The 25504-nt window shown below is 35.5% G+C and overlaps 1 protein-coding gene across 1 annotated transcript; it reads right to left on the minus strand.

The window, feature by feature from the left end:
* Window positions 1–21550: 21550 nt before the first annotated feature.
* LOC113305028 (F-box/kelch-repeat protein At3g23880-like) lies at window positions 21551–23131 on the minus strand. Its single transcript, XM_026554142.1, has 2 exons — window positions 22052–23131; window positions 21551–21661 (listed from the first exon to the last, which is right to left on the minus strand). The coding sequence occupies exons 1-2, from the start codon at window positions 23129–23131 to the stop codon at window positions 21551–21553; spliced, it is 1191 nt and encodes a 396-aa protein (XP_026409927.1).
* Window positions 23132–25504: the final 2373 nt, after the last annotated feature.

The following is a 25504-nucleotide window of genomic DNA, read 5'->3' on the forward strand; positions in this document are numbered from 1 at the left end:
TTATCAGGAATTTTATATATATCCATAAAAGTTTTTATATAAAATAGGAATGATGATTAATGCAAAGATATTGAATATATATATATATAAAAACTTTGAATAAGTTTATATTAAAAATGATCCTATAATTATAAAAAAATAAAGGCTATATTTGAGAGTTTAATAGAAAAATATGTTTATAAACAGAGCGGACAGATAAAAAAGACGGACCAAAGTAGAAATTAGGACAGATAAAAAAAGACAGAGGGAGTATCAAATTTGAACATCCCAAGTTCAAAGATTACTAAAGGACGACCTGGGTTTCTCATTCGGATGAACTGAAGACGAGATATGCCAGGATTGAACATCACAGGTTCAAAGATTACTAGAGTTAGACCTGAGTTTCTCGTTCGGATGAAATGAAAACGAAATATATCAGAATTGAACATCACAAGTTCAAAAACTACTAGAGTTAGACATGAGTTTCTCGTTCGGATGAACTGAAGACGCAATATATCAGAATTGAACATCACAGGTTCAAAGATTACTAGAGTTAGACCTGAGTTTCTCGTTCGGATGAACTGAGGACTAAAATATATCAGGATTGAACATCAGAGGTTCAAAGATTATTAGAGCTAGACCTTAGTTTCTCGTTCGGATGAACAGAAGATGAAATACATCAGTGTTGAACATCACAGGTTCAAAGATTACTAGAGTTAGACCTTAGTTTCTCGTTCGGATGAAATGAAAACGAAATGTATCAGAATTGAACATCACACGTTAAAAAACTACTAGAGTGAGACCCGAGTTTCTCGTTCGGATGAACTGAAGACGCAATATATCAGAATTGAACATCACAGGTTCAAAGATTACTAGAGTTAGACCTGAGTTTCTCGTTCGGATGAACTGAGGACTAAAATATATCAGGATTGAACATCAGAGGTTCAAAGATTATTAGAGTTAGACATGAGTTTCTCGTTTGGATGAACTGAAGACGAAATATATCAGAATTGAACATCACAGTTTCAAAGATTACTAGAGTTAGACCTTAGTTTCTCGTTCGGATGAACGGAAGACGAAATACATTAGAATTGAACATCACAGGTTCAACGATTACTAGAGTTAGACCTGAGTTTCTCATTCGGATGAACTGAAGACGAAATATATCAGATTTGAAAATCACAGGTTCAAAGATTGTTAGAGTTAGACCTGAGTTTCTTGTTCGGATGAACTGGAGATGAAAATGACCATATTACCCTTACTAGAAGTAAGTACAATAAATATCATTGAGACTATGAAAAATAACCAGACTACCCTTATCGGAAATAAGTAAAGTAAATATTACTGACTGTGAAACTGACCATATACCTTTCATAGAAATTAGTGCAACAAATATTATGGAGACTATCAAAATGACCAGACTACCTTTATCAGAAATAAGTAAAATAAAAATTACAGACTGTGAAAATGACCATATTACCCTTAATAAAAATTAGTGCAATAAATATTATGGAGACTGTGAAAACGACCAGATTACCCTTATCGGAAATATGTAAAGTAAATATTACTGACTGTGAACATGACCATATTACCCTTCATGGAAATTAGTGCAATAAATACTATTGAGACTGTGAAAATGACCCCACTACCCTTATCGGAAATAAGTAAAGTAATTATTACAGACTGTGAAAATGACCATATTACCCTTATTAGAAATTTATGCAAAAAATATTATGGAGACAGGGAAAATGACCAGACTACGCTTATAGGAAATAAGTAAAGTAAATATTACAGATTATGAAATGACCTTATTACCCTTAATGGAAATTAGTGCAAATAATATTATGAAGACTGTGAAAATGACCAGACTACCCTTATCAGAAATAAGTAAAGTAAATATAACAAACTATGAAAATGTTTATAATACCCTTACTGGAAATAAGTGCAATAAATATTATGGAGACTGTGAAAATTACCAAAGTACCCATATCTGAAATTAGTAAGATAAATATTACAGACAGTGAAAATGACCATATTACCATTAATGGAAATTTGTGAACTAAATATTATGCAGATTGTGAAAATGACCAGACTACCCTTATTTGAAATAAGTACAATAAATATCCTAAGACTGTGGAAATGGCCAGACTACTCTTATGGGAAATAAGTGTAGTAAATGTTTCAGAGACTAGAAAAATGACTATTTTACCCCTTGCCCGAAAGTTAGTGAAAGTCTATTTTTCCATTAGTTGGAAAATTTTATAAAATGGCCATTTTGCCCCTGGACTTAAACCATAATTAGACAAGAGAACTGAAGATGAAATATATGAGATTTAAACATCCTAGTTTCGAAGATTACTAGAGTTAGACTTGAGTTTCCCGTTCGGATGAACTGAAGACGAAATATATCAGAATTGAACATCACAGGTTCAAAGATTACCAGAGTTAGAACTGAGTTTTTTGATTCGGATGAACATCAGTTACTAGAGTTAGACCTGAGTTTCTAACTTTTGTAACCTGTAACATCAGAATTGAACATCACAAGTTCAAAGATTACTAGAGTGAAAATGACCAGACTACCCTTATCGGAAATAAGTAAAGTAAATATTACAGATTAAGAAAATGACCATATTAAGTAAAGTAAAAAGTACAAACAGTGAAAATGACCATATTACCCTTACTAGAAATTAGTGCAATATCATGTAGATGGTGAAAATGACCATACTACCCTTATAGAAAATTAATGAAATAAACATTGCAGATTGTCAAAATGGCCATATTACCCTTATCACAAATAAGTACAATAAATATCACACAGACACTGAAAATGACCATATTACCCTTACTAGGAATTAACGCAATAAATATCATGTAGATAGTTAAAATGACCATACTACCCTTATCGGAAATAACTAAAATAAATATTACAGATTGTGAAAATGACCATATTACCCTTACTAGAAATAAGTCAATAAATATCATGGAGACAGTGAAAATGACCAAACTACCCTTATCAAAAATAAGTAAAGAAAATATTGTAAACTGTGAAAATGACTATTTTACCCTTACTGGAAGTAAATGCAATAAATATTATGGGGACTGTCAAAATGACCAAACTACCCTTATTGGAAATAAGTGCAATAAATATCACACAAACGGTGAAAATGACCATAATACCTTTACTGGAAATTAGTGAAATAAGTACGTTGGAGATTGTGAAAACGACCAGACTACCATTATAAAAAATAAATAAAGTAAACAATCCAGACTGTGAAAATGACTATATTATCCTTACTTGAAATAAGTGCAATAAATATTATGGAGACTGTCAAAATGACCAGACTATCCTTATCGGAAATAAGTAAAGTGAATATTATAGACAGTGAAAATGACTATACTACCCTTACTGGAAATAAGTGCAATAAATATTATGGAGACTGGGAAAATGACCAGATCACTCTTTTCGGATATGAGTAAAGTAAATATTACAGTCTGTGAAAATGAGCATTTTACCCTTAGGGGAAATAAGTGCACTAAATATTATGGAGACTGTAAAAATGACCAGACTACACTTATCGGAAATAAGTAAAGTAAATATCACTAACAATGAAAATGACCAAATTACCTTTACTAGAAATTAGTGCAATAAATATCATGGTAACAAAGAAAATGACTAGACTACCCTTATCGGAAGTAAGTTAAGTAAATATTATAGACTGTGAAAATGACCATTTTACCCTTACCGAAAAATGACCATTTTACCTTTCCGTCCGTAAGGGTAAAATGGTCATTTTCACAGTCTTCATAATATTTACTGCAGTTATTTCCAATAAGGATAATATGGTCATTTTCACAATCTGTAATATTTACTTTACTTATTTACAATAAGGATAATATGGTCATTTTCACAATCTGTAATATTTACTTTACTTATTTACAATAAGGATAGTCTAGTCATTTTCACAGTCTCCATAATATTTATTGCACTAATTTCCATTAAGGTTAGTATGGTCATTTTCACAGTTTGTAATATTTACTTTACCTATTTCCGATAAGCGTAGTCTGGTCATTTTCATAGTCTCCATAACATTTATTGCACTTATTTCCACTAAGTTAAAATGGTCATTTTCACAGACTATAATATCTACTTTACTTATTTTTGATAAGGGCAGTTCAGCCATTTTTATAGTCTCCATGATATCTGTTGCAATAATTTCTAATAAGGGTAATATGGTTATTTTCAAAGTCTGCAATATTAACTTTAATTTTTTTAATAAGGCTAGTCTTGTCATGTTCAGAGTATTGCACTAATTTCCATTAAGGGTAATATGGTCATTTTCACAGTTTGTAATACTTAATTTACTTATTCCCGATAAGGATAGTCTGGTCATTTTCACAGTCTCCATAATATTTATTGCACTAATTTCCATTAAGGGTAATATGGCATTTTCATAGATTGTAATATTTACTTTACTTATTTCCGATAAGGGTAGTTTGGTCATTTTCACAGTCTCCATAACATTTATTAACCTTATTTCCAGTAAGGGTAAAATGGTCATTTTCAAAGACTGATATTTACTTGACTTATTTTTGATAAGGGCAGTTTGATCATTTTATAGTCTCCACGATGTTTATATCATTAATTTCTTGTAAGGGTAATATGGTCATTTTCATAGTATGAAATATTAACTTTACTTATTTTTAATAAGGGTAGTCCGGTCATTTTCACACTCTCAATAATATTTATTGCACTAATTTCCCATAAGGGTAACATGGTCATTTTCACAGTCTGTAATATTTACTTTACTTATTTACAATAAGGGTAGTCTGGTCATTTTCACAGTCTCCATAATATTTATTGCATATGTTTCCAATAAGGGTAAAGTGGTCATTTTCATAGTCTGTAATATTTATTTTACTTATTTTTGATAAGGGTAGTTTTGTAATTTTCATAGTCTCCATGATATTTATTGCATCTATTTCCAGTAAGGGTAATACGGTCATTTTCAGTTTGTAATATTTACTTTACTTATTTTTTATAAGGGTAGTTTGGTCATTTTCACAGTCTCCATGATATTTATTGCATTTATTTCCAGTAAGAGTAATATGGTCGTTTGCACAGTCTGTAGTATTTACTTTACTTATTTCTGATAAGGGTAGTCTGGTCATTTTCATAGTCTCTAGAATATTTATTACACTTATTTCCAATAAGGGTAAAATAGTCATTTTCATAGTATGTAATATTTACTTTACTTATTTCTGACAAGGGTAGTTTGGTCATTTTCATAGTCTTCATGATATTTATTGCACTTATTTCTAGTAAGGGTAATATGGTCATTTTCATAGTAAGGGTAAATGGTCGTTTTCAAAATGTGTAATATTTCCTTTACTTATTTCCAATAAGGGTAGTCTGGTCATTTTCACAGTCTCCATAATATTTATTGCACTTATTTCCAGTAAGAGTAAAATGGTTATTTTCACAGTCTGCAATATTTTCTTTACTTAGTTCTTATAAGGGTTGTATGATTATTTTCACAGTCTGTAATATTTACTTTACTTATTTCCGATAAGGGTAGTCTGGTTATTTTCGCAGTTTCCATAATATTTATTGCACTAGTTCCATTAAGGGTAATATGGTCATTGTCACAGTCTATAATATTTACTTTATTTATTTCTGATAAGGGTAGTCTGGTAATTTTTACAGTCTGCGTAATATTTTGTTGCACTTTTTTCCATTAAGGGTAATATGGTCGTTTTAACAGTCTATAATATTTACTTTACTTATTTCTGATAAGGATAGTCTGGTCATTTTCACAATCTTCAGAACTTTTACTACACTTATTCTGATAAGGATAGTCTGGTAATTTTCACCGTCTTCGGAAGAAGCAGATATGTCAAAGTCAAATTTCTATAAAGTCATTGCTTGTTGACTTGTTCTTGATCCTGTTTTCTAATATTAAGAAAATTAAAAATAAAAATAAAAATGTATCTTGATTTATAGAAATGAAATATAATTGTTAAATTGTACAAATGTGGGAAAATTAGTGACAAGTAAAATTCAAAGTGCTATAATATTGGAGTTGTTTTAGATGTGGTGAAATATTTGGGTGGAATCATTACTTTGAATTATAATTGTCTGTAAAATTATCAACAAATATTATTGTGACTAATAAAAGAATTTAATATTCCTTATTAATATCACGAATACAAAATTTAATAACAGTTATAACTGTTACAGGATTTATCACAGATGTATCTGTGACTGAAAAATAAACTGTGACAGATTGCATTGTTATAAAATTCTGGTTTTGGTGTAGTGTCTTTGCTATGACATCTTATTCCGGTTAGGTTTAATTTGAGATTATATCTATGTTTGGATTTTTGGATGTGAGAGTTGTTTATTTTGTTATCCAGAGATGTCTAAATGTATTTATTTGAGTTCATAAAATACAAGTAAATGAGATTCACTGAAATACTTTTATAGCCAATCAGTGTGATGGGCTTTGCGTATACTTGATGAATGCAAACGGTAACTTCGGGAATTTAGTCAATCATGGCTAAGACCGTATACTGCCAAATCATCCAATTACTTAAAGTTACTACTCACATATGTAGAACAACAAAGGTAAGGAGATGCTGAATGTAGAACGACAAAGTTACTACTCCACATTATCTGGCACCAACCGGTACATGTTTACTTTAGTTTCGTGGCATTCTCAAGTCAACATCTATAATTTACTTTGGTGCCAATATATAAAGTGCCAAAAACAAACCTCGTGTTTTTAGGGGCCACCCGAAAAGATTTAGGGGCCATCAATTTATACCCAGCCAAAGACTCTAGTTAAGGGGTACTGTTGTAGTATTTTTCGTGCAGTAAATAAGAGTTCGTTGCTCGGACTTGTAAAGATTTAAAAAACAAAAATATATACACAATATTTGTCACAGGATCAAGAGACACTAGGACACAGGATTCCACCATTAATCATTCACACAATTCATATATTTATTCGAGACAATTATAGCTCAAATCATAAGGACTCTCATTCTTGCCAAGGTAGATTTTTAGAATATTTATTGTATATCACTAGCATGACGCATCAAAAGCACTACGACCAAGCATACATCATCATACGATATCACAACCAATTAAGAAAAATCATAAATCGATTAATAAAAAGTGCAAGTAGTCAAAAAAAAAAAGAATTAATATAATTATCATATGCGTAAAGAACGGCTTCCTCCATCATCCCAGTGTTGGGGTTTAGCTAATCATATTAATCATGTTCTCAAAATACATAATTGATGCTCAAAATTTGATTAAAAGAGTGAAAAAATATAAAACAGTGAATCTACGACCCACAAAAGGCGTCCAAAAATCAACGATAGAAGTGTACTGCTGTAAAACAACGATACTTATCTGCTTCAGTTGACACTGTTGAAGAACGACGGTCCTGGGACGTCTGTTCTTCGTCTTCTCCTTCTTCTTCTTCAACAGAAGCAGGAAACTTTCCTGCAGTTCTTCTCTTCGCCTCTGCAACCTCCCTGTGGTCTCCCAATCGACCCCAAACTCTCGACAACCTTCTCTGAGTCTCGTAACCTCTTTATATAGCCAACAGGGGATGAAAATATCCCGTCATAACTCTGAATCCTCTCGGTTGAATGCAAGAATATTTTCTCTTTACTCTCACAGGAATCACCGAGATTTCCTTGTATATCTTCTAAACATAGAAGCCAACGTCGCAGTGAATATATTCTCAAATAACTTCCATATATCCGAACCAATCACCAGAGATATTCCCGGTCCCTGTTGTGAACAAATTCTCGAGAATATCTCCCAGAATATTCACGTATACCCTGTTTAGCTCTTGATCGTCTTATCCAGACAATTTGGATCCACTCCAAGACCCTTACCTCGCCTGATGAGGGTTAAGAAACAAGCCCAAGAGAAATCATAGCTTTAATCTCTTCATGGATAGCCCAAAATCTCGATTCCTAACTGTCAGACGCGAAACACTTCTTTCCCGCCAAAAAAAGAATTCAAACAAAGAAGATGACCTCCCCCTATCCAGTTCAGGGATGCGAATATCAAGTGGTCACCCCTTATCAAGTGGGTGCCCCTTATCCAAAGTAGAGAGTCCGCATAACATGTGTCCTCCAGGTGCCAAAATCAACTTTTCGAGCCGAATTTTCCAAAAAATGTTTTATTCCCAAAAATGCCTACAAATACATAAAACACCAAAATTAGGACGAAAACGAGTACTAACAATACGAAATATTGAGGACAAATTAGACACATAAATGCGTCTATCAGGTACCTTATATGATATTGAAGTTACATAAATGTCCTTCTGGTAAAACTGTATAAAAACCAAATCAAAAAAAATTCTACTCATTTCAACTCTTCTTCTTCCAGTTTCATATTATCTTCCGATTGTGGAAGAAAAAAAAACTTTCCCTCATTCTTGTGTTCAACCGAAATATCTTCGCGAATCGTAAAATCAAAACATCGTCGATTCGTTTATAAAACAATGGATAAGGGAAATGAAATCTACAGACCTAGAACCAAAAACGTTGCTCGGGGTATCGATCCAAAGATTGGTATTTTAGCAAGAAATAAAGAGATTGTTGCTGCAAATGAAGAAGAACGGGAAGAACGCGAAGAAGAAGTACCCGTCGATGTAGTCGGTGGTTGCAATTCCGATAGTCAAACACTTCGTCAACTTCAAAGGGCCCCAATTAGGTAAGAATCTATCATTTTGGGGGTTTATTTCGCCTTAATTCGACGAATCGAGAAAAAAAATTTCTAGGGTTTTCGGTTATTTATCCAGATTCGGGCGATATTCATGCTTATTTACTTCCGAATATAGTCGTGTTCTTCATTTCTCAAGAACATCGACAGTATTCGGGAGAAATATTTAATGGTTATCGGCCGAATATTGTTGGCCATATCTTCCTGGATACAAACTGGTAATAATCGGTAGTTTAATGAATTTTTTGTCTCCCGAATATATTTAAGTAGACACACAGTATTCGGAAGTACACTCACTACCGAATATATATATATTGAAAAAATCTCAAAATTTCTGATATAAGAAAAATCCCATTTTGGGGCCAGTATTTATTCGGAAGACAATATAATGTTTTATACCTCTGATTGTGTAGGATAAAATTTTAGAGTTTCTGAACTCCAGTTGATGAATATTCGGTTGTAAACATGTTTAGTTATATTCCGATTGTTTTTCATTCGGGAAAAATATGTGTCTTCTTACTTCCGAATTTGTTCATTCGGGTTATAGTTGTGTACTTTGTCTTCCGATTGTGTAGGATGAAAAATTTAGAGCTTCTGAACTCCAATTGATGCATATTCGTTTGTAAATATGTTTAGTTAGCTTTCGATTGTTTTGTATTCGGGAACAGTATGTGTCTTCTTACGTCCGAATGTGTACATTCGGGTTATATTTCCATACTTTGTCTTCCGATTGTATAGTTTGTAAATATTGTTCCTTTCTTTGTTGTTTAGACAAAATCGAGAAAGGAGGAAGAAAGTGACAGCTAGTACTAGGAGGGAAAGGAGTGCCAAAGATAATTCAAGTGCTCAGCAAAGCTTACAAGAACAAAGCAGTCAACAAGGAGTGCAACCAAGTGCTGAACAAAGTGTAGAACAACAAGGAAGTGAACAAGGGGTGCAACCAAGTGTTGAACAAGCCGCTCAACAAAGTGCAGAACCAACTGCTCCACAAGTTACACCCCACCATGAAATTGAACCAGTTGATCCAGTGCCAAGAGTAGAAGAAGAAGGACAACCAAGTGGTACCCAAAAAGCCAAAAAAGGAAAATATGGTGTAAAGAAGGATATTGCTAAGAAAGCATCACATCTTGTCCCTCAACACTTGAAGAAGAAGGGTATTCCAGCAGGCACAATCCTTGGGCTACCGGCGGATGGAGGAAAATTGCTATTTGGATACAAAGACTCATGGGCCAGAGAAATATACGAAACCGAGGTAATAAAATTACTATTTTTTATTAATGTATTGTCTATGTGTTATATCGTAATATTTGTATTAAGGATTTTTTTATGTACTTTAATAGGATCATCAAGATGCGGTCCGTCTACTCAAACCTACCGCCGCACCAACAAAAATGCTTGCGTGGCCTTTATCCGGTGAATGTGAAAGGTTCAAGTCAATTGTTGCCAACTCGGGGTTAGCTAATGCCGCCGAGAATTCATTGTTGGAACATGATCGTGTGGCCATATCGGCGTTCGTGGAGAGAATCTATCCTGAGACTGATACTTTCCATATGCCGTTTGGGGAGATGACGATTACCCCGGATGATGTTGTGCAGATTCTTAACCTTCCCGACCAAGGCACAGCTGTGAAGTTTAACTACACAAAGCAGTTAAGTTGGGCACAACTTTATGCTCTAACTAAAAAGTGCTTAGGTTGGGATGAATAGACAACAACAGCAGAGTTTAGGAGGCATGAAAGTTACAGAACAAGATAGATCAACATTACAGCTTTGATGAATATGTTCCCAGGCACCTTGGAGAAGGAAAAGAATGGAACGTTAACTGATGAGCAAGTGAACCACGCTGCCACCGCATATCTCCTTTGTGTATTGGGATGTGTCATATTCCCCAATACTTCTGGCAACCGGATCGACGCCAACCTTATACAACTTTTGGATCCTCTCCATGAAGTCGGTGACTATTCTTGGGGCACGGCGTGCCTAGCATTCTTGATGGAAGAGTTGAGAAAGGCTTAGAGGCTAGGAACCTGCCAAGTTGCCGGGAACGTGGATCTATTGCAGGTTTTTTCTTTAACTCTATAACTTACTCTATAGTTAATCGGTAGACAATACATATGATGCATATTCATAACTCCAAACTATGCATATTCGGGAACATGTTACTTAGTTTTACTTCAAATTGTTTAGAATCAGAGTTTAGTCTTGGGGAGTTACTGCCGAATATATAGGCCAAAGTATTATAGGTTACTGAACTCCAAATGACGCATATTCGGTAGAAATGATCCATCTCTTGTTCCGAATGTTGGTTATTCGGTGGCTAGGTACTTATTTTGTTTTCCGATTATATATAATCGGAAATATTCTTTGATATTAGAACCGAATATACAGGCCAGAAAAACTATAGGTTACTGAACTCCAAATGACGCATATTCGTTAGGAAATGATCCATATCTATTTCCGAATGTTGGTTATTCGGTGGATAGGTACTTAGTTTTATTTCCGATTATATAATCAAATAATGTTTGGAAATTACTACCGAATATACACAATCTATTTACTAAAACTTGGTTTCTTATGTATATAGGCATGGATCTATGACCACTTCCCTATCCTGAAGTTGGCCGGAGAGAACCCGGGGTGGTGCAAAGGTACTCCTAGAGGAACAAAGTATATATTTGAAGACAACCGTTCTAGGACAAAAGAGCAGCAGTTGATTCGCATGAGGGAGATTTTGGACCAATTGAAGGCCTCGACGTATGCTTTGATCCATACAAGGAAGATCGAGCCAGTGGGCATATAAATGTTCGGTCGGACTTGTCCCTTTATTTTGGACCATTGTGGCACCCCACAGATATGTGATGTATAACCCCTCTAGGGTGATGCGACAACACGGGTATATACAACATCAACCTGTGGAGGAAATGGGGGATTACTACAAATTGGAGTTGGAGTTGTGCTCTTCTAGTGGTGACAATCTCACGATTGTTCACACAGGCCCACCTACTGTTCTTGATAACTGGGATAAGAGGAATGACTTCATTATCGACACTGGTAGACGAACCACCCGAGGTGATGAAAATTCTCCAGACTATATGAGTTGGTATAACAACGTATCACATCCTTTGGTTATCCGTGAAATCAAATCCAACACTACTGCGGCGGGTTCAAGTTATAATTGTATCATCAAAGACAAACCAGCTGGTTATGATAGACTGGTGCGTGTTCTTATATTTTTGTTCATTTTATATTATTCCTATAAATCTTAGGTAATTACCGTTTGATGTTATGTCATTACGTATAAAAAACAGGTGAATAGGTTCAAGCGTGTTTCCAAAATGTTAACTGCATGCCTGAAGAGCGGAGATCCCATGCCAGCTGAGAAGATCAAAGAGGCTAGAGACCTAGTTGATAATATGGATAACGAAGATTATGCTGCCCAGTTTGGGGAGAAAGTCACGAAGAGGCATCCGCCCAAGGTGGCAGTATCAAAGACGGGTAAAAGAACTCGAGCTTCATCGAGCGCTGAAGGTGCTCCAACTGAAGCTGCTCCAACTGAAGGTGCTCAAACCCGTGGTCGTGCAGGACTGGGAGGTAGTCACGGTCGTAAAGTAAAGAAGAGCAGATAAATGACAATGATTTGTGTTGTACATTCGGGACTTTACAAGGGCCAATATAGAAGGTTAGACAACCCATATTCGGAAGTTTGGGTAACTGAGTTGACTTCCGATTATTGCAAGTTCAAAATTTGAAAAGTATCAGTTTTTCCCAAATTCTGATTTTTGGGCCATCGTACATTCGGGACTTTACAAAAAAAATTATCCCCGAATATTACAAGTTCAAAACAAACCATGCCATGGCTCTAGGTGGTTCCAAGGGCCAATATAGAAGGTTAGACAACCCATATTCGGAAGTTTGGGTAACTGAGTTGACTTCCGATTATTGCAAGTTCAAAATTTGAAAAGTATCAGTTTTTCCCAAATTCTGATTTTTGGGCCATCGTACATTCGGGACTTTACAAAAAAAAATTATCCCCGAATATTACAAGTTCAAAACAAACCATGCCATGGCTCTAGGTGGTTCCAAGGGCCAATATAGAAGGTTAGACAACCCATATTCGGAAGTTTGGGTAACTGAGTTGACTTCCGATTATTGCAAGTTCAAAATTTGAAAAGTATCAGTTTTTCCCAAATTCTGATTTTTGGGCCATCGTACATTCGGGACTTTACAAAAAAAATTATCCCCGAATATTACAAGTTCAAAACAAACCATGCCATGGCTCTAGGTGGTTCCAAGGGCCAATATAAAGGTTAGACAACCCATATTCGGAAGTTTGGGTAACTGAGTTGACTTCCGATTATTGCAAGTTCAAAATTTGAAAAGTATCAGTTTTTCCCAAATTCTGATTTTTGGGCCATCGTACATTCGGACTTTACAAAAAAAAATTCCTCCGAATATTACAAGTTCAAAACAAACCATGCCATGGCTCTAGGTGGTTCCAAGGGCCAATATAGTTAGACAACCCATATTAAATTTGGGTAACTGAGTTGACTTCCGATTATTGCAAGTTCAAAATTTGAAAAGTATCAGTTTTTCCCAAATTCTGATTTTTGGGCCATCGTACATTCGGGACTTTACAAAAAAAATTATCCCCGAATATTACAAGTTCAAAACAAACCATGCCATGGCTCTAGGTGGTTCCAAGGGCCAATATAGAAGGTTAGACAACCCATATTCGGAAGTTTGGGTAACTGAGTTGACTTCCGATTATTGCAAGTTCAAAATTTGAAAAGTATCAGTTTTTCCCAAATTCTGATTTTTGGGCCATCGTACATTCGGGACTTTACAAAAAAAATTATCCTCCGAATATTACAAGTTCAAAACAAACCATGCATGGCTCTAGGTGGTTCCAAGGGCCAATATAGAAGGTTAGACAACCCATATTCGGAAGTTTGGGTAACTAGTTGACTTCCGATTATTGCAAGTTCAAAATTTGAAAAGTATAGTTTTTCCCAAATTCTGATTTTTGGGCATCGTACATTCGGGACTTTACAAAAAAAATTATCCTCCGAATATTACAAGTTCAAACAAACCATGCCATGGCTCTAGGTGGTTCCAAGGGCCAATATAGAAGGTTAGACAACCCATATTCGGAAGTTTGGGTAACTAGTTGACTTCCGATTATTGCAAGTTCAAAATTTGAAAAGTATCAGTTTTTCCCAAATTCTGATTTTTGGGCCATCGTACATTCGGGACTTAAAAAAAAATTATCCCCGAATATTACAAGTTCAAAACAAACCATGCCATGGCTCTAGGTGGTTCCAAGGGCCAATATAGAAGGTTAGACAACCCATATTCGGAAGTTTGGGTAACCGAGTTGACTTTCGATTATTGCAAGTTCAAAATTTGAAAAGTATCAGTTTTTCCCAAATTCTGATTTTTGGGCCATCGTACATTCGGGACTTTACAAAAAAAATTATCCCCCGAATATTACAAGTTCAAAACAAACCATGCCATGGCTTTAGGTGGTTCCAAGGGCCAATATATAAGGTTAGACAACCCATATTCGGAAGTTCGGGTGTTGTGTTTACTTCCGATTCTTTCAAGTTCAAAATTTGAAAAGTATCAGTTTTTCCCAAATTCTGATTTTTGGGCCATCGTACATTCGGGACTTTACAAAAAAACATTATCCTCCGAATATTACAAGTTCAAAACAAACCATGCCATGACTTTAGGTGGTTTCAAGGTCCAATATAGAAGGTTAGACAACCCATATTCGGAAGTTCGGGTGTTGTGTTTACTTCCGATTCTTTCAAGTACAAAATTTGAAAAATATCAGTTTTTCCCAAATTCTGATTTTTGGGCCATCGTACATTCGGGACTTTACAAAAAAACATTATCCTCCGAATATTACAAGTTCAAAACAAACCATGCCATGGATTTAGGTGGTTCCAAGGGCCAATATAGAAGGTTAGACAACCCATATTCGGAAGTTCGGGTGTTGTGTTTACTTCCGATTCTTTCAAGTACAAAATTTGAAAAATATCAGTTTTCCTAAATTCTGATTTTTGGGCCATCGTACATTCGGGACTTTACAAAAAAAAATTATCCTCCGAATATTACAAGTTCAAAACAAACCATGCCATGGCTCTAGGTGGTTCCAAGGGCCAATATAGAAGGTTAGACAACCCATATTCGGAAGTTTGGGTAACTGAGTTGACTTCCGATTATTGCAAGTTCAAAATTTGAAAAGTATCTTTTTTTCCCAAATTCTGATTTTTGGGCCATCGTACATTCGGGACTTTACAAAAAAAAATTATCCTCTGAATATTACAAGTTCAAAACAAACGATGACATGGCTCTAGGTGGTTCCAAGGGCCAATATAGAAGGTTAGACAACCCATATTCGGAAGTTTGGGTAACTAAGTTGACTTCCGATTATTGCAAGTTCAAAATTTGAAAAGTATCAGTTTTTCCCAAATTCTGATTTTTGGGTCATCGTACATTCGGGACTTTACAAAAAAAAATTATCCTCAGAATATTACAAGTTCAAGACAAACCATGCCATGGCTCTAGGTGGTTCCAAGGGCCAATATAGAAGGTTAGACAACCCATATTCGGAAGTTTGGGTAACTAAGTTGACTTCCGATTATTGCAAGTTCAAAATTTGAAAAGTATCAGTTTTTCCCAAATTCTGATTTTTGGGCCATCGTACATTCGGGACTTTACAAAAAAAAATTAGCCTCCGAATAATATAGTCGTGTTTAGAAATACCAACCTAATCGGTAGATAAAAATTTAAGTTCGCTACCGAATGTCCTATTCGGAGGAAATACGTGTATCGTTAGCAACCGATTGTAGTGCATCATTGATACGAAACCTCAACGGCCATATTTTCAGAAACCTCAACGGCCATATTTTCAAAAATTAGAGCCGTTGGAACTCTAATCTATATAAGGAGGGTAACCCCTCTCAGTTATTATTGAGTAAAAGATCATAATGAAAAACCTTTTCAATGTCAAGTCCATCATCAATCGACAACATACTTCGAAGATGCAAGCGAACAACTACATCAATTGCAGCAATGGAAGAATAAATACAAAAAAGGAACAAACAACCCAAAAAAAGTAAACCATCGTTAGTGGCAACGAAGGAGGAGGAAGAGGAAATCAAGGCTAAGAAGCGAGGTCAAGAACAATTCCATCAAAGAGAAAGATTAAAACAAGTTGAGGAAGAGACCGAATGGATAAAAAATTATTATATTGTGAAAGATCTACCCAAAGAACAGCAGGACGATTGTATATTTTGGATAAACGTTTCATTGGGTCCTTTTGTTGGAAAGTACAAGAAGCCACGCCACAATTATGAACCATCCCATGTTTCTTCAAGGGTGCACCATGTTATAAAATTGTGCACCGAGTACAACCGTATTCTTGCTAGGCACAGAGACGACAGGTTTGCGGCACAAGATGCTTATTCCAAGTGGATAGGAGAGTCGTTTCTACATTTCGAAGATGCATTGATTGTTGCATCTCGGACTGGGAAAAAAGAATAACATGTGATGTTTGAGTGCTGTAAATTCAAATTTTTAATATTAATCAGCGGTTTGATAAAATATGGAATTCCCGAATATGATTAATCGGATTGAAGTGTTATAATACTGTTGTTCCGATTACATAGTTTCAAAAAAAATTATAGCCGTGCCTCGAAATACCCACCAAATCGGTAGATAGATATTTAAGAGTTCTACCGATTATAATATTCAGAATTAAAACGTGTATCATTACCAACCGATTATAATATTCGGAATCAAAAGGTGTATCAATACCAACCGATTATAATACTCGGAAGTAAAACGAAGTAATATACTTTCGAAGGCACATCATTCGGAAGTAAGATATGTATATGTATTACCGAATATAGGAGTGTTCCAATTTCTCCTCGGTTCTGAGTTCAAAATGCATATAATCGGATAGTTAGGAAAAATTAAAGAGCCCGATTCCTACATTCGGGAGACAACATTGTATTTTTTGCGACCAATTAAATCATATATCTTCACAAAAAAGTTTCCAAAAAACTTGTACAAATTACATGTTCGAAAAATAAACGATCAAACATCGTCATCATCCGAGGGGACTAATTCGAGTAACTCAGCGGGAAAGTTGTTGTCCATAACGCGATCCCAATCAACCATGTTGGACTCATATTGTTTCACCCAATCCTTGCAATGGTTCATCGAGAAGTAATCGTGCCACTTACTCAACGGAGGTAACAGACAATCTTTCTTTACTCTTAAACCGATAAAATGCATTTCATTCACAAATGCCATTACGATTCTTCTATCTTTAACCGACTCGTCGCAAGCCGTTCTTGTGGGTGCAAACGTCATGCTAAGTCCATACATAGGAGGAACAAAGAAATGTACCACGCAATTCAAAACGTTCGCTAGAAGATATCCAAATTTAGGCATTGTCATCCAATACTTGGATCCGATTGTCTTCAATCCCTTTCGGCACTTCACACGCGCAACTAAGTCTTTGAACTCTTGTTCTTTGTCGTATCTATCTCCTCGCCTCATCATCTCCATATAAAACCCCTTGTCCTTCACTAGTTGTACCGCCATCTTATTTCTTAAATATTGGCATTGGGTGACATCTTCGATATCCGCCTCTCTAAAGTAACCCATTTGTTCCGTAGCAACGTGAAACCCACAATTTCCATCCCCATCAACCTCGTCGGTCGACAAAACAAATGGAATGATAAGTGGAGGGAGTTGTTCCAAATACTCTTTATATATTGTATATGTGGATCGATTTGGTCTTCCATTAAGATCTCTAGGGAAACCAAGAGTACCTCTGTCCTCTTTTATAGTAAGAATTTCCATTGGTTGGGTTTGTTGCGAGGCGTTCATTTGCTCAACAACTTCTTCGATAACATTGGGTTGACTTACTTGAGAAGGCTCTGTAGAGATCTTTGGCCTTACTTGTCGGGTGGTTGGTCCACTTTGATCATTTCTTGGACGACCTCTTTTCTTAGGTTCCGGCTCATCTTCAAATTCGGCTTCCGAACGCTCGTGCCTAGACAATATTCTTTAATTAGACAAATACTCCTTCAACTCTTTTCTTTGGATGGTCCTCGACACTTCGGTGTTCGGCCTACCGGTGTTCTTTTGCTTAATAGGTTCATCAACCTCCCTTAAACAAGGGTGAAGGGCTTCCTCCAAATTATGCATCAATATTTGCTTTTTGGTGCCGTTTGATGTAGCGTAACGCTCGGCTATTCGTGCACACAATTCCGACTCCAAGAAAGACGGACCATCAACTACCGGGGTGTTCGGAGTGAAATTTAATTGCTTCCAAAATGGATGAATATCATTGATGTCAATCATTTCAACATACCTACCCAACTTATGACGACACGGGAGTCCAATACCTATCATATCCTTGCAAACACAAACCGTATTCTCATCATCATAAGTTTTATATAACTTCAATTGTTTCATCATGCGATTTATTGCCCATCTTGAAACTTTATGAACAACTCCCCTTAGAAGAAATTTTTCCTTAATATGTTCCATCGGGAATTGGTGTACACTAAATTGCATACATTTCCTAATCTTTACGACATCACGATTGGTGAATTCATGGATAACTTCTTGGATCGACACAACTCCATTTTGACTACCAATTAGTATTTTCTTTAGTCGACCATGACACCCCTCCGCAATGCTTGTCGCCTCGTTCTTGAAGTTACGATATTCATATGTCCATGCAAACACAAACCTCTCCTTAATCATTAACCATTGTTTTTTACAATACTCAACCGGTTTTGGGTAGTCCGTGCCGTATTCATCCTCAAATTTCTTCAAGTTACATTCGTAAATTTCCTCGGTCATCGACCAAACGATTTTGTCCCATGCTTTCATGAACATTTTCCAAATAATTCCATCCTCCTTCCACTTTTGTTCAAATAGCCTATCCTCTTCCTTACGTTCTTCCACGGTTAATTTACTAATGCGCTCATCCTCTTCCTTTGACCTCTTGGTACCCTTCCTTGGTCTTTTAGCTTGGAAATGATGATGGCAATTGGTTTTGAGATTGCATTGAATGTGCCACGTACATTGCAAGTGTTGGGATTCCGGAAACACTACCGCTATTGCATGCATTAAGGCTTGATCGTTATCCGTTACAATAACCCTTGGAAAATTATCACCGTTATAAATGGACCTCAACGTCTCCAACATCCAAATGAAACTCACATTGTTCTCATGATCCATTAAACCCCATGCAATCGTAAACGTGATTTTGTCCGAAGTATGGAAATCAATGTTCAACAACGGCATGTTATACTTGTTTGTCTTATAAGTAACATCTATCAACAAAATTTGATGAAAGCATTGAGCCAATTGGATCATTTAGGGAAGTGCCAAGAAAATACGAAGCACTGTACCATCTTTTTCTTCCCTTCTCAAGGTGTAGCCGTGTAACTCCGCTAACCACTCCGATTGTTGCATGACCGTTCTACCATCCCATTCAGTCCTTTTGATCGTAGCTAGGGCCGACTTAATTGTAGACAAAGAAGACAAGTTGTTGGGGTCGTCCGACTTTATTTTACTTAAGATCGCACTCGCTTTTTGGATCCGCATAGACCTCACCGTCTGCATTTGATGTGGTTTTAACTTGGCAACCATTACATGTCCAATTAAATCCAACGGATCATCATGGTTGTGACAACCGTTATCAACTTTATACATTTTATACTCTTTACCTTTAATACCATCGGGCTTATAGAAGACAATCTTAAATGGGCATCCTATCTTCTTGGTATTGCTTCGGTATTTCCTATTCGTCTTCCGTACGTACTTACTATTCTTTCCCTCGTGACTCTTTCGCGTCCCACCTCGCTCACAAATCATTTCAAATCGAGTGTCACTAACATGATTATTTTGAACTACCATGCACATGTTATCTTTTTCCTTGTTCATAAGCCATTCTTTTGCCTCCTTCTTACTTCCAAATGTCTAAACGTGCATAAAACAAAACAAATCTAATAAGCATAACCATTTAACATATAAATTTTGAAAAAGAAAAGAAAAGTAGTAATGAGTATACCAAATCGTTTGCATAGTATAGGGAAGTGTCGGGCCTCAAATAGAAATCATCAAAAAACTCTTCAACGGCCTGCATACGAAAGCAACAGATTATTATACAATAATCGGAGGTTATTAAATAAGTCAAACTGCCGAATATACTATATTCGGAATCCTATCGGTTACCCAAAACACATGATTTATGCAAATGAATGTACACAGTTTACTGAGTGCAAAAAATGATATAATCGGAAGCTAAAATATATAGTAAAATAGCCGAATATAAATAACCGGGAGATAACTTTAATCGATAAACATCCGATTTTCAAGTTTTCGTAAATTTTATTTTGAGGCCACTGTTATATTCGACAGTCAAATAATGTTAAACTATTACCTATTGTAAAGGATAAGAATACTGAGTTTTGAATTTTTTTGAGGAATTCGTTTTTGGGGCCATTCGGGGGTAAATAACTCTACATAACTACCCAATGTAGATCTTTTTGGAAAACCAGTTTGGAGTTTTTTCTCATATTCGGGAGTAAACTACTATCTTGGAACTACCGAATATACATATTTGGTACTCAGTGTGTTATATTCGTAAGTTTATTCGAGAAATTATCTACCGAATCTGGGTAGTTCATGGCATTCAATGCATGCAATAATCGGGTTTTCTTGTTTACAAAAGCATACAAACGCATGCAAATCGAGTAATTGAGTTTCTTAACACAATACCTGTGTTTTACATGCATCGTTAGCTTCAATATCAGGCGATTCTCCATTTTCTTCCATGAAAGGGTCGTCTAGGTTTTCCTCTCCACAAAAGTTTGGATCATTCAACATATACCCCAAATCGTCTTCTCTAAACGGTCGTGAACCCTCAACATTTTGTTCTTCGCCATGATTCTCACCTTCTTCTTCATATCCATCCATTTTGTAGTGATAAAATGGATTTTCCCTTTTTTCCTTCACCTTCTTCTCTATAACTCTAACAACTCAAAAATGAAAAAGAAATGGAAAAAATGAAACAGAAATCATTCTAATACTGCACCGACTACAATCGGAAGTCTGGGTAATATTTTGGCTTCCGATTGCGATCGGAGGATAAAAATGTTATCATATCCTCCGAATATATAAGGGTAATTTTGCCATTACGAATTACGCGAAATAAGGGATGGCTATATTTTCCCTTTGGGTGACCTTTTTTGTTTTATTGTTGGCCCCTAAATCTTTTTGAGTGGCCCCTAAAAACGCGAGGAAAACAAAGTATGGAAAAAAAAATGAGTATGTACTGTGAAGAACCGATTGTTTAAAATGGTGTTCAGAAAATCATTATTTATAAAATAAAAAGCGAAAACTTCATCACTCAATATTACAAAATTGATAATAAAAGAATATTACTGTGTCGTATGAGGTAATAGTGTCACATTTTACAGTAACACCAACACAATCCCGGGACGTTGCGGCACGGGTCATATTCTAGTTTCAACTAATAAAGAAAAACGTAATCTTATTTTCGAACCATCTATACATCAAAATAGTTTATCTTGGTCTGCCTCCATTATAAAATTGTTTTCGGTTTAAATGTTATGCCAAGAAGTTTTAAGGATCAACAAACTTGAGTGAAATAAACCATTACCTTTAACATTTTTCTTCGGCCAAATAGATCAGGTTACAAAGAGACTTTGACAGTTGACATGCTGCAAAACCTCCTAACCAGGATATTCTGTACCCTTACTCCCTAGTGAAGCATAATCATCATCACAATTTTGCTCAATGCATCTGTTAGCTGCACTGCAGTTCTAGATATGTCTCTAAGCATCTGTATTAACTTCATTAATAACCTAAATACCTGAACAGAACCAGGGATCAAAAGAGGAAAATATAATCAGGAGAATCATCAGACCATCATTCTAACACTAAATTCCTAGTTTTTCCCATTTCCATTAGAATCACTTCTACTGCAACCTTGAAACCATCCAACATATCCACAACCACCACCACAACATACCCAGGGTATATGGCATCAATCACCATCTTCATGGCGTGCGCCATATTTACCACCACCAATAGACATTTTTACTCAACACCTTCATGAGTTTGTTGATGTAATTATTCCCGGCTCTATTATATTTGAATCACGGGATCAGAGTTAGAGTCGGTTTCACCATGATCACTAAATGATCACTAAATGATACGTTTGCACATATCAAAGTGTGTTTCTTTGAAGAAAACTACTCACCTTTCCAACTCTTTCATTCTTTGGGTCACATAAAACAAAACCGTCACACGTATACATCATAATTTCACCAGTTCTGAGTAAAATCATCGGCGTACAGAGGAATGCGTACATGGTGATTGATTCATGGGTGGTGGTGAATAGTTTAGCCCAAGATTGTCTTACTCCATAGTCCTGCATTACCCATACTTCAGCTCGGACATACTCCTCGTCGACTAAAACTAAACTAAGGCAGTCTCCCAATACTCCTACTTTCATATACTCTTTCGTGTTGTTATCTTCTGGTTCTGGATGTACTATACTTTTTTCTGGCAACGACGCATCCATAAGTTTTTCATTACTAATATCAAAAGAGACTATATACTTGGAGGTACCTAGGTTGTATGGATAATTGCTTATCCAATGAAGACATCCATTCAGAAAAACACCACGAAGTGATACATCAATTGGAAACTCATGATGGAAAGTCAAAACAGTTTTTGACAATTGTAATCCAAATGTATATACTTCAAATTCACAGTAACCAGATTCTTTCTCATCCGCAATTCTTAACATCTTGTAATCACCAGTTTTGTTATCGTAACCAAATCCATCTCTAGAAATTTTGCTGGGGCTGATATGAAAATCACAATTTTGTATTTCCTTGAATTCTCTAGTTGTTGGGTTCCAAATACAAATGCTAGTCTTTGTATCAATTAAAATACCCAAGCAAATGAGACCATTACAAGTACCCAAAATCCTAACATCCATACCTTTCTTGTATTCAAATGGGGTATCCATGAGAGAAGCTTTTTCACCTAGATACTCACATGATAAATATGGTGTTGATGTAATTGAAGCATAATCTATAGAGTATATCAAACGCTTACCGGTATCTGACTCCTTATCCATAAGCATGATCTTATGATTGTTCTTATTCTGGATACTAATTTTAAGATGATCATTGATAAATTTAGGGCTAGAAATTCGATTAAGCCAGAGTTTGCATACACACTTACAAGTTAATATCGATTTTGCTGGTAATTTCAGAAGGATTTCGACTTGAATATCTCTCGGAAGACGTGACATTGACATAGCTGCCATCTCCTTGTTGAAGGGAATTATTTAGGGTTTTTACTTTTCGAAAAGAGGGAAGAACAAATACCATTTCATTTCAGAATCTAGTCTAGCTGTAATAGTAACGAGAAGGGCCTGACCCGTACGGCCGTGCCATAAGGCTCGAGTGTTATTTAGTTCTTGCGGATTTGCCTAGGGGTGTACAGAATGTCCGGAAGCCTGCGGCCCGCCTTGTACCATCCGGGTCCGAAGGAGCCCATGGGGCGCCCAACAGCCTGTCATGGGCTTGCCCGACAATTATAAGTGGGAGGACCCGGGCTTTAGTTCAAATGTTAGAGTCCGACCTGTTTACCTGTCCAATAGCATGTTTAGTTATCCGGCCTGCCTAACTACCCGCTAGCATGTTTAATTACCCTTCCTACTTAATAATTTATATCTCAATAAAGCTTAAATTAGATAGGCTAAAGTATATAATACATAAAAAGAAATCACTTATATATATGTAATTTTTTATATTTTATTAACAAAACTTCTCCCTTCTTTTTTTATTTCTTTTTTAATACTCTAGGTTACTTATATGTTATTTGAGATTTTATTAACATAACTTTCCCAATAATGAATATGAATTAAATTGCTTGAACTATTTCACAGTAATGAATATGAATTGCTTGAACGATTTATTGGGGTTGGAAATTTTTTTAGATCACACTTGAACGAGTTACAAATGTATCAGCATTCATCAAGCAAAAAATATATAAACTATATACTCTTTTAATTTCCAAATTATTTCTTGTGCCCGAGGCTTTCCCGGTCCGATCTGGTCCGGCCTGTATTATTTCATGGTTATGGACGGGCTATGGGCATTAAATTTTTATTACTACCCGGCCCAGCCTGACCTGTTAAAGTTAATGGGTAGTAAAGACTACAAGCCCGTCCGTATGTGCTATAACTGGGCTTGGGCTGGTCTGTTAATTGCATCGTTGAATATGTCCCCTCTTCTTTTACTTATACATAATGTATTTTTTTAATATGTTAAATAGATTTATTGCATAATCAAATCTAACCAAACAGTTTTTCTCTAATGAAAGTTAACAACCACATATGTGACGATTCGGGACCCCATAATAAAGAAACAGACTAACTCTAGGTTCTTTTGTGTCCCTAGGAATATCAACACAACACCACTCATTAAATTAAACCCTTTTATTTTTATATATATATATGATATGAGAAGTTATTTTTATCTAAAAACATATCCTATATTTTTATCTAAAAACATATCCTATTTTTTATACTTTAAAAAGTATGAAAATTATTTTTGTCCTAAAAATTAGGCCCCTCTAAATCCCCTTGAAAACAAAATAACTAAAGATTTCCTAATCGTGGCAAGAAAAGAAGAGAGGCCCCATACTTCAACAGTGTGGCCCAACCACATCGTAGCTGCTCCGACTGAAAGATTTTGTATATGTATCAGGTCTAAATACAATCTTCTTTACACCTTAATATTTATAGAAAATTCTTTTAGTCTCATTATTTTTTTTGTAACATGGCTTCTGGTTTTTGTTCTAAATTATCTCAAATAATAATAAAGTACGTGGTTCAAAGTTTTTTATAGGAAAAAGATGAATCATTTCTAAAAACTGCGTATATTTCGCACACCATTGTATCATGGTGTTCAACAACGAGTATTCGGTTTTTGGATTCATATATACAAGATTATGAGAATAAATATAAAATCTTATAAGACGTAATGGTTGTGAGGTCGTTTTCAATAAAAGATAACCTTATATGTCCTGGCGATATTGGGGTATACCGATTTTAAACCCATCCATCAAGATGGTGTGTTAAGGGGTGTCTAAAAAAACGTTAAAGACCAAATTTCTCTTACTATTAATTCATGAATTCAACCTTAAAACTAAAACCTATCAAAACAATTTTCAAAATCTCTTTAAAACTCTAACCATACTATACATGATGAAATCAAAAAGAGAAAGAAAAAAAAAAGTAAAATCAAAACGAAACTAAAAAACACCTACAAGTTTTGAGATTGGATACAAAATCATACCCAATATGATTCCACATTTTTATCAAAGTCGGCAAAGTATTTTTTGTCGACCTTGCCGACTAATACTAGTAGTCATGGTATCTTTTTTATCGACTTTGCCGACTATTATCAGTCGTTCTCTTCCTAGGTTGAATATCGCGACTTTTCATATGTGAAATTAGCATTCAAAGGGTCGTCACGGTATCCATCCTCATACCTTGATGACTACGGTTTAGTCGGTAAGTTATGAAATTAATACCTTGCCGACTAAACATGCATTTGTAAACACCTTTCTCTGTATGTCAAAAATCCTAAAGTCGGCAGGGTATTCTTTTTGTCGACCCTGTCGTCTGTTT

The sequence above is a fragment of the Papaver somniferum genome, chromosome 8 (genome assembly GCF_003573695.1).
Source record: "Papaver somniferum cultivar HN1 chromosome 8, ASM357369v1, whole genome shotgun sequence".
NCBI classification, from domain to species: Eukaryota; Viridiplantae; Streptophyta; class Magnoliopsida; order Ranunculales; family Papaveraceae; genus Papaver; species Papaver somniferum.

Coding starts and splice junctions, on each gene's coding strand:
- LOC113305028 (XM_026554142.1), bottom strand. CDS start 23,131: ATGGCAGCTATGTCAATGTCACGTCTTCCGAGAGATATTCAAGTCGAA. Junction 21,662..22,051: donor AGAATGAAAGAGTTGGAAAG/GTGAGTAGTTTT, acceptor GGTTCTGTTCAG/GTATTTAGGTTATTAATGAA.